The sequence below is a fragment of the Triticum dicoccoides genome, chromosome 3A (genome assembly GCF_002162155.2).
Source record: "Triticum dicoccoides isolate Atlit2015 ecotype Zavitan chromosome 3A, WEW_v2.0, whole genome shotgun sequence".
NCBI classification, from domain to species: domain Eukaryota; kingdom Viridiplantae; phylum Streptophyta; class Magnoliopsida; order Poales; family Poaceae; genus Triticum; species Triticum dicoccoides.
Window position 1 is genome coordinate 705,369,994 of NC_041384.1, and position 10,081 is coordinate 705,380,074.

Below are 10,081 nucleotides of genomic sequence, written 5' to 3' on the forward strand. Positions count from 1 at the left end.
AATCCTCGACTAGATCATATGAGGAGCTAGTAATTAATAAGTTTTGCAGGGTTCCCTCATTGCAATGACTGGCCATAAGCGAGGCGTCTGAATGATTTGCTACGTTCCAAATGTTGACATGAGGATCATGAAACGAAAGCAAGATAGATTTTATCATATCAAAAGTACAGAGTCAGTTTGAATTATTTCTCAGGTTGTTTGTGCTTAGTGGTGTGTCACTTGAGAGAATTCAGCTCTTTCATGCCACTATTGACGAGCCATGTAGCTTAAGAAGATGCGTTATTGCCATGCGATGGAAATTTGCATGGAACTGAAGTTCAAGTTGGGTCAGAAAGGCTCTAAAAATTGTGGTCTTCAGCATTCCTATTGCTTTCAAAGCAGACACCCATGAATGTGCCTGTCGTAAAGGAGTGCTCGAGTTTGCCTCTATTTCGGTGAAGGTGACTTGGTTGAGTATGCCGCGACATATGAAGTATACATGGATGTCTACCTTTACAAGTTATTGTTTTTTTTTTTGCTAAAGCCGAGTATTATTCCGCGTCTTCCCCATTTTCAATGAGGATTAGATAAAAGTTTTCCACATATGTATTCTAAGAATGACTTGTTATCTCTCCTTGCAAAGTGCAATTGTACGTCTTCGCCCAATAGCAAGGTTACTCTGCATAAGCGCTGAAGAATAATTAACTACTGTCACTGTAAATAATTAATATATGAAAACAATATCACTGAAAGAAAAGATTCTATAAATGCTACTTTCCATTTCTGAAACGTCATTGCCAGATTTAAGTGGAACAACGTTGTCAGCACCGTACCAGCGGCCATTGTGGATGGTCCCAGGAAAACGATCGAGATATTTGAGGTCTAGCTACTTCATTGCTAGTATTTACACCACCAACCTTTTCCTGCAGATTCAGTCAAACCTGCAGTCTAGCACTTTAGCCTAGCTTGCTCTAGACAGAGCCATGGCCTCCAAACAGGCTGTGCATATGAAGCATGGGCAAGGCGAAACAAGCTATGCTCGCAACTCCAGTTTTCAGGTAGTATCTTATCTTTTCATTGAGTGGTCTCTATGACCTTTTATTTGATATTTGGCTTCCAAAACTGAAGATCCAGTTTTAAGGTAGTATCTTATCTTTTCATTGAGTGGTTTCTATGAGCTTTTATTTGACACTTCGCTTCCAAAAATGAACTAGTATTACCGTGATTTCAACGAAGAGCCGATAGAGCAATGTTAGAGAAGAAATCGGGGTGCATATAATTTGTTAAATGCTTGGTTGTATGTACCCTTTTGTAGCTCGTTGCATTTAATACTGGATACTGGCTTTCTCCTTCGCTCTCTGCATCCTAAGTTAATTAAACAACATGAAAGGAGAAGAGAAATGTCTTCAAGACAGAACAAATCCCTTTCTTGATAGTATTAACGTGTTCATGAAGAGTAATTCGTTGAAAAGTACTTTGGAGAATTTGGACACTGCGGGTAAAAAGAATATGCAGGCTAAAAGTGATGTCCTAGCAGATCAAGGCTTTCGTCAACAAATCAAAATATTTGTAAGAAATAGAATGTTCAAGACAAAAAAAGTGATTGTGTTGGGCGAGCTGGATAATGTTCTGCATTGCTACACCGGATTCAGCAGACAAAGCCACACAAAAAGTAGGAGCTGTGTAGCGAAATTGTAAAAAGAAAGAAATATATGTTGTCGCTTGTTGATGCGCTTAGCAGCCTGCTCTATGGTACTAGAAGATGGCTTTATAAAGATAAAAGCGTATGAGCTAATTAACACACCATTGAGCAAAAATAGTAGCTAGACTAGATTTTCTGAAGGACTACAACTTGATTGCAGAAGGCTGAGCAGAACAGGATGAAGCCCCTGATAGAAGAGGTCATCACGGACTTATGCAGCAGCACCAGTACCTTGTTGCACGGAAAGATAGTGATCGCGGACTTGGGATGCTCCTCTGGTCCAAATGCTCTAGCACTGGTATCGACTGCCATCAATGCCATCCACAACCATTGCGTTCAGTTACAGCAGCCACCACCGGAAATATGTGTGCTGCTCAATGACCTTCCTGACACTGACTTCAACATGGTCGTGAAGAGCTTGGTCACACTCCGTCAAAGCAAGAACCCTGTTGTCGTGACAGGTGTCGCACCGGGATCGTTTTACGAGCGCCTCTTCACTAGTAACTCCCTGCATGTTGTTTGCGCATCGAACAGCTTGCAATGGCTATCAAAGGTTAGAGCTCAAAGAATTGATCCAATTGGATTGCTTGTGAGTTTAAGCAAAATTTTACCTTTACAGGCTCCCGAAGATCTAACGAGGAACCGCATCCCAGCGTTCGACATTGATGAGCATGCTAGGCGTGAAATGCTCCCAATGGTCCGTGAGGCTTATGAAAAACAATTCAGGAAAGATTTCGAGCTTTTCCTGGAGCTGAGAGCCAAAGAGTTGGTCTCAGGAGGCCGGATGGTTATTTCCCTGGTAGGGACGCGTTCTGATGTAATCGCCTCCAAATTCTCTCTTTTCCCGGGAATTGTAGCTCAGATTCTAAGTGTAATGGTCGCGGAGGTACATTTATTTGCCCTTTTCTAGTATAGCAGATTATCTATTGCAATTGTATGTGCGGTTATTTTACCTCCCAATCTCATGACATGTCTGACAGGGTGTGATCGACAAAGCAAAATTTGATTGTTTCTATGTACCGCTCCATGGACCTTCCATCGAACAGGTAAGGGAGATCATCAAAGAAGAGGGGTCCTTTTCGATCAAGGAGATGCGTGTCCATGACCCTACAGCCGAAATGAACATTGCTCTGAGCAGCCCAAGAAAGTTTGTGAATAATCTGATAGCCTTATTTGAGCCGATAATAGTCCAGCATTTTGGAGAGGTTATGGATGAATTTGTGAGGGCGGCTGAGCTGCATTGGAGTCTGGATGTGGATGGGAGCTTGCGAGAGGAGCGGGTCAGAACCTCCCGAGCTATGCTGGTTGTATCCCTCGCGAAGGCATGAAGATGAGGTATAGGTGCCTGAAGATACATGCACCACATTTAATGAGATCGTACTTGATTGTGTGGAATGGACATATAAATAAGCAAAATCGTGTTGTTGTCTATGTAACATTGTGTGATGGATGTATGGCGTGCACAAATTCAGACTGACATTTGTGTCATGTATCGGTTTTAGGAAGATATGCAATGAGAGTAAAGGAGCCCTAAAGGAGAATAAATGTTGAATCCACCGCCAATTCACATAGATTTCCCTATGTATTTACTTATTGGATCGACTAGCTAAGCCTATTAATGAAATTTCCTTCGATCTAAAATACTTCAATTTACATGTTGGTCCTAAGTAGTTTATCTTTATATTTGACCAACTTTACACAAAAATATATCAAAATGTACAACATCAACTACACTTAGTATGAAAATATATTCATTGAGAATCTCATGAAACTAATATGTTATTGTTGATATGGGCACATTTTTTTATGGATTTAATCAAACTTAAGAATGTTTGACTTAGGACAAACTTGAACTATTTCGAAATAGAGGTAGTACTTGCTAACGATTGAAACATATCTCTTCTGTACTACTTAGAAAAAATAAGTAGCGTTTCTTTTCCTATCAGGCAGAACTCTTCGTCAACCGGTTCCACGTCCCTTCACTGTTTTTATTATCAGCCCGGTTTTTCCCACCACGCCATAATTGACCGCACCTTGCCAGTACACTGCTCAATCACATTAATTGACTTACATTTTACAGCACTACATCAACTCCACCTTACCTTTTGCATCAATTTCATATATAACATAATTAGGTACCATAAGAGACTACATACGAAGCAAAATTGGTGATTTTACACTGTAAAGTTTATCTATGTACATCCGTATGTAGTCCATAATGAAATCTCTAGAAATACTTATATTAATTTACAGAGGAAGTATATGACAAACAGTCGTATGTACGTACATATTTTTATCAAATAGATAGATGTGTCGAGTAACTTCACTGTCACTAACATTCTATCAATAGATCGTTTTTCCTCTGGTCCTGGCAGCTAGAACCCTAGCCGCCGCCAGGGGGCCAATCTTCTAGCGTCGTCCTCCAGCGGCTCGCCCCCACCGGCGACCTCGGTCATCGTTGGTGAGGGGGCCTGCCGGATCCACGCGTGCGGATCATTTTAGTTTCTCGTAGTGTAGGTTTTTAGGTTGTTCATCGTCTTGGCTTTGGCGGCGACGATGACGGCGCTGAATAAAGGTTCTTCAGATCCATCCCTGGCGAGAAATTCGGTCCTATGATTGGGGATGAATTTGGAAAGCAGTATGTTCAAGCAAGGATGGCGTGGCGGCGGCGGCATCCTGGTGGTGGACCTGTGTTCTCATGCTCCACCGTTGCGACGGCGTTTACTCCAGCGTCGGCGAGGAGCTTGGGAGGTAGTCCTGGAGCAGATGCAGATTATGGTCTGCGTCGATGACATCTGGAAGACGGAACATGTGCTGGGTTCGTGGATGGCAGATATGGTTTCCTCCTTCGACGTCTTAGTCATGGTGGGGTGCCAGATCTGGAGCTCGATGGCGTGTCCAGAGTGTTGCTCCGGTCTGATTCGTTCGAAGGCAATGACTTCACTTTTGGTGAGCCACCTTGGAGGTCCGCAAAGCTGCATATTAACGATGGAGCCGCGTGAAGCTCGGGTGAGGAGGTGATCCGTCATTTTTTCTTTGGTGGCTACTACGGAGGTGTTGGAGGCAGGTGACGGGCATTGATATGAAGCTCAGAGATGTTCTGCTATCTTTTCAGTTTTGTCATATTGATCCTTACGTGACTTGTATTTTGATCTTTATAATACTACTAAATGCGCACGTGCAACACACGTTAATATTTAGGCAATATATTAATTGCACGCGGATATTAGGTATGCTATTATTTGTGTGTTAATCCTGTGATTAGCGCAATATTTGGTATGATATTAATTGCACGTTAAACACATTTAACGCTAGCCATTGAAGCAGTATAGGTCGTTGGATTGACTTAGTTCGATGGCCGAGATCAGTTGGATTTGCCCCTTTGGGTCCTTTTATATCTACTAGTAAAAATGCACGTGCAATACACGTTAACATTTAGGCAATATATTAATTGCATGTGAAATTAGGAATGCTATCATTTGTGTTAACTCTGTGATTAGTGCATTATTTGGTATGATAGTAACTACATGTTAAACACGTCGAACGCTCGCCATTGGAGCAATGTAGGTCGTTGGATTGACTTAGTTTGATGGCCAAGATCAGTTGGATCTGCCCCTTTGGGTTTTTTTTATATTGGTATAGATATCTATACCAATATAAAAATATTCAAATGGCCAGATCCAAATCATCTCGACCGTCAAATCATGTTATCTAGCGGTTCAAATCGCTCCAATGTTGAGCACCAAACACGTTTAACACTCTAATTACCCACCACTGCCATTGGTTATGAACACGTTTTGACTCAACGCTATCTCTTGAAATCTGTCGTGTAATTAATATCCTACCATTCCCGTGAAAAAGTAATTAATATCTTACCAAATACCAACGTGCAACAGATATATCTTACCTAATATAACGTGCAACTAATATCCTACCTAATATAAACGTGCATTGCACGTACATTATTACTAGTTGGTATAAATGAATGAGACACGTATTATGATGCAAAAAGAAAACTTCACTATCACTGTGGTGGCCATAAGATGGACAGCTGCTCATTCACGGGGTGGGGAAAACATTGAAGGAAATATGCCCTAGAGGCAATAATAAAGTTATTATTTATTTCCTTATATATCATGATAAAAGTTTACTATTCATGCTAGAATTGTATTAACCGAAAACATAATACATGTGTGAATACATAGACAAACAGAGTGTCACTAGTATGCCTCTACTAGACTAGCTTGTTGATCAAAGACGGTTATGTTTCCTAACCATGGACAAAGAGTTGTCATTTGATTAACAGGATCACATCATTAGATGAATGATCTGATTGACATGACCCATTCCATTAGCTTAGCACCCGATCGTTTAGTATGTTGCTTTTGCTTTCTTCATGACTTATACATGTTCCTATGACTATGAGATTTTGCAACTCCCGTTTGCCGGAGGAACACTTTGTGTGCTACCAAACGTCACAATGTAACTGGGTGATTATAAAGGAGCTCTACAGGTGTCTCCAAAGGTACATGTTGGGTTGGCGTATTTCGAGATTAGGATTTGTCACTCTGATTGTCGGAGAGGTATCTCTGGGCCCTCTCGGTAATGCACATCACATAAGCCTTGTAGGCATTGCAACTAATGAGTTAGTTGTGAGATGATGTATTACGGAACGAGTAAAGAGACTTGCCGGTAACGAGATTGAACTAGGTATTGGATACCGACGATCGAATCTCGGGCAAGTAACATACCGATGACAAAGGGAACAACGTATGTTGTTATGCGGTCTGACCGATAAAAGATCTTCGTAGAATATGTAGGAGCCAATATGAGCATCCAGGTTCTGCTATTGGTTATTGACCGGAGACATGTCTCGGTCATGTCTACATTGTTCTCGAACCCGAAGGGTCCGCACGCTTAACGTTACGATGATAGTATCATTATGAGTTTATATATTTTGATATACTGAAGGTTGTTCGGAGTCCCGGATATAATCACGGACATGCCGAGGAGTCTCACAATGGTCGAGACATAAAGATTGATATATTGGACGGCTATATTCGGACACCGGAAGTGTTTCGGGTGATTTCGGAGAAAACCTGAGTGCCGGAAGGGTTACGGGAACCCCCCGGGGAAATATTGGGCCTTAGTGGGCCTGAGGGGAGAGAGAGGGCAGCAACCCAGGAGGTGGCGCGCCCCCTCCCATGGGGAGTCCGAATTGGACTAGGGGAGGGGGGGGCGGCCCATCTTTCCCTCTCCCTCTCCCTCTCCTTCATTCCCCCTTCTCTCTTCCTAGTTGGACTAGGAAAGGGGATTCCTACTCCTACAAGGAGGAGGACTCCCCCCTCCTTGGCGCGCCCCAAGGGCCGGCCGGCCTCTCCCCCTTGCTCCTTTATATACAGGGGCAGGGGGCACCTCTAGACACACAAGTTGATCTTCGTGATCGTTCTCTTAGCTGTGTGCGGTGCCCCCCTCCACCATAATTCTCGATAATATTGTAGCGGTGCTTAGGCGAAGCCCTGCGACGGTAGAACATCAAGATCGTCACCACGCCGTCGTGCTGACGAAACTCTTCCCCGACACTTTGCTGGATCGGAGTCGGGGATCGTCATCGAGCTGAACGTGTGCTAGAACTCAGAGGTGCCGTAGTTTCGGTGCTTGATCGGTCAGGCCGTGAAGACGTACGACTACATCAACCGCGTTATGCTAACGCTTCCGCTTCCGGTCTACGAGGGTACGTAGACAACACTCTCCCCTCTCGTTGCTATGCATCACCATGATCTTGCGTGTGTGTAGGAATTTTTTTGAAATTACTACGTTCCCCAACAGTGGCATCCGAGCCTAGGTTTTATGTGTTGATGTTATATGCACGAGTAGAACACAAGTGAGTTGTGGGCGATATAAGTCATACTACTTACCAGCATGTCATACTTTGGTTCGGCGGTATTGTTGGATGAAGCGGCCCGGACCGACATTACGCGTACGCTTACGCGAGACTGGTTTTACCGCCGTGCTATGCACACAGGTGACTAGCGGGTGTCAGTTTCTCCAACTTTAGTTGAACCGAGTATGGCTACGCCCGGTCCTTGAGAAGGTTAAAACAGCACCAACTTGATAAACTATCGTTGTGGTTTTGATGCGTAGGTAAGAACGGTTCTTGCTAAGCCCGTAGCAGCCATGTAAAACTTGCAACAACAAAGTAGAGGACGTCTAACTTGTTTTTGCAGGGCATGTTTTATGTGATATGGTCAAGACGTGATGTGATATAAGTTGTTGTATAAGATGATCATGTTTTGTTGAAGTTATCGGCAACTGGCAGAAGCCTTATGGTTGTCTCTTTATTGCATAAGATGCAAGCGACAAATAATTGCTTTACAATTATCGCTATGCGATAGCAATAGTTGCAAGAGCAATAGTTGGCGAGACGACCATGTGACGACACATTAATATAGATCAAGATGATGGAGATCATGGTGTCATGCCGGTGACGATGGAAATCATGACGATGATTTGGAAATGGAGATCAAAGGCACAAGATGATGATGGCCATATCATGTCACATATTTTGATTGCATGTGATGTTTATCTTTTATGCATCTTATCTTACTTTAATTGACGGTAGCATTATAAGATGATCTCTCACTAAATTTTAAGATAAAAGTGTTCTCCCTGAGTATGCACCGTTGCCAAAGTTCGTCGTGCCCAGACACCACGTGATGATCGGGTGTAATAAGCTCTACGTCCATCTACAACGGGTGCAAGCCAGTTTTGCACACGCAGAATACTCAGGTTAAACTTGACGAGCCTAGCATATGTAGATATGGCCTCGGAACACTGAGACCGAAAGGTCGAGCGTGAATCATATAGTAGATATGATCAACATAGTGATGTTCACCATTGAAAACTACTCCATTTCACGTGATGATCGGTTATGGTTTAGTTGATTTGGATCACGTGATCACTTAGAAGATTAGAGGGATGTCTTTCTAAGTGGTAGTTCTTAAGTAATATGATTAATTGAACTTTAATTTATCATGAACTTAGTCTTGATAGTATTTGCATATCTATGTTGTAGATCAATAGCTCGCGTTATTGCTTCCCTATGTTTTATATGTGTTCCTAGAGAAAACTAAGTTGAAAGATGATAGTAGCAATGATGTGGACTGGGTCCGTGATCTGAGGTTTATCCTCATTGCTGCACAGAACAATTATGTCCTTGATGCACCGCTAGGTGACTGACCTATTGCAGGAGCAGATGCAGACGTTATGAATGTTTGCTAGCTCAATATGATGACTACTTGATAGTTTAGTGCACCATGCTTAACAGCTTAGAATCGGGATTTCAAAGACGTTTTGAACGTCATGGACCATATGAGATGTTCCAGGAGTTGAAGTTAATATTTCAAGTAAATACCCGAGTTGAGAGATATGAAGTCTCCAACAAGTTCTATAGCTAAAAGATGGAGGAGAATAGCTCAAGCAGTGAGCATGTGCTCAGATTGTCTGGGTACTACAATCGCTTGAATCAAGTGGGAGTTAATCTTCCAGATAAAATAGTGATTGACAGAATTCTCCAGTCACCATCACCAAGTTAGTAGAACTTCGTGATGAACTATAATATGCAAGGGATAACGGAAATGATTCTCAAGCTTTTCATGATGCTGAAATCGACGAAGGTAGAAATCAAGAAAAGCATCAAGTGTTGATGGTAAAACTACTAGTTTCAAGTAAAGGGACAAAGGGAAGAAAGGGGAACTTCAAGAAGAACGGCAAACAAGTTGCTGCTCAAGTGAAAAAACCCAAGTCTGGACCTAACCCTGAACTGAGTGCTTCTACTGCAAAGGGACTGGTCATTGGAAGCGGAACTACCCCAAGTAATTGGCGGATAAGAAGGATGGCAAAGTGAACATAAGTATATTTGCTATACATGTTAGTGTTTATAGCAAACCCTTAGTATTTGATACTAGTTCAGTTGCTAAGATTAGTAACTTGAAATGGGAGTTGCAAAATAAACAGAGACTAGTTAAGGGTGAAGTGACGATGTGTATTGGAAGTGGTTCCAAGATTGATATGATCATCATCGCACACTCCCTATACTTTCGGGATTAGTGTTGAACCTAAAATAAATGTTATTTAGTGTTTGCGTTGAGCATAAATATGATTGGATCATATTTATTGCAATACGGTTATTCATGTAAGTTAGAGAATAATTGTTGTTCTGTTTACATGAATAAAACCTTCTATGGTCATACACCCAATGAAAATGGTTTGCTGGATCTCAATCATGGTGATACACATTCTCATAATATTGAAGCCAAAAGATGCAAAGTTAATAATGATAGTGCAACTTATTTGTGGCACTACCGTTTAGGTCATATTGGTGTAAAGCGCATGAAGAAA

The 10,081-nt window shown here is 42.1% G+C and overlaps 1 protein-coding gene across 1 annotated transcript; it reads left to right on the forward strand.

Moving 5' to 3' along the window:
- Positions 1-919: 919 nt before the first annotated feature.
- Positions 920-3,248, forward strand: LOC119270349 (inactive anthranilate O-methyltransferase 1-like). The gene is made up of 4 exons (XM_037552357.1): positions 920-1,037; positions 1,842-2,234; positions 2,301-2,567; positions 2,662-3,248. The coding sequence occupies exons 1-4, from the start codon at positions 963-965 to the stop codon at positions 3,007-3,009; spliced, it is 1,083 nt and encodes a 360-aa protein (XP_037408254.1). The 5' UTR covers positions 920-962; the 3' UTR covers positions 3,010-3,248.
- Positions 3,249-10,081: the final 6,833 nt, after the last annotated feature.

Excerpts from the sequence above, each read along its gene's own strand:
- LOC119270349 (XM_037552357.1), top strand. The coding sequence starts at position 963 with ATGGCCTCCAAACAGGCTGTGCATATGAAGCATGGGCAAGGCGAAACA. Across the intron at positions 2,235-2,300 it reads GCTTGCAATGGCTATCAAAG|GCTCCCGAAGATCTAACGAG; the intron begins GTTAGAGCTCAA and ends TTACCTTTACAG. Across the intron at positions 2,568-2,661 it reads TAAGTGTAATGGTCGCGGAG|GGTGTGATCGACAAAGCAAA; the intron begins GTACATTTATTT and ends CATGTCTGACAG.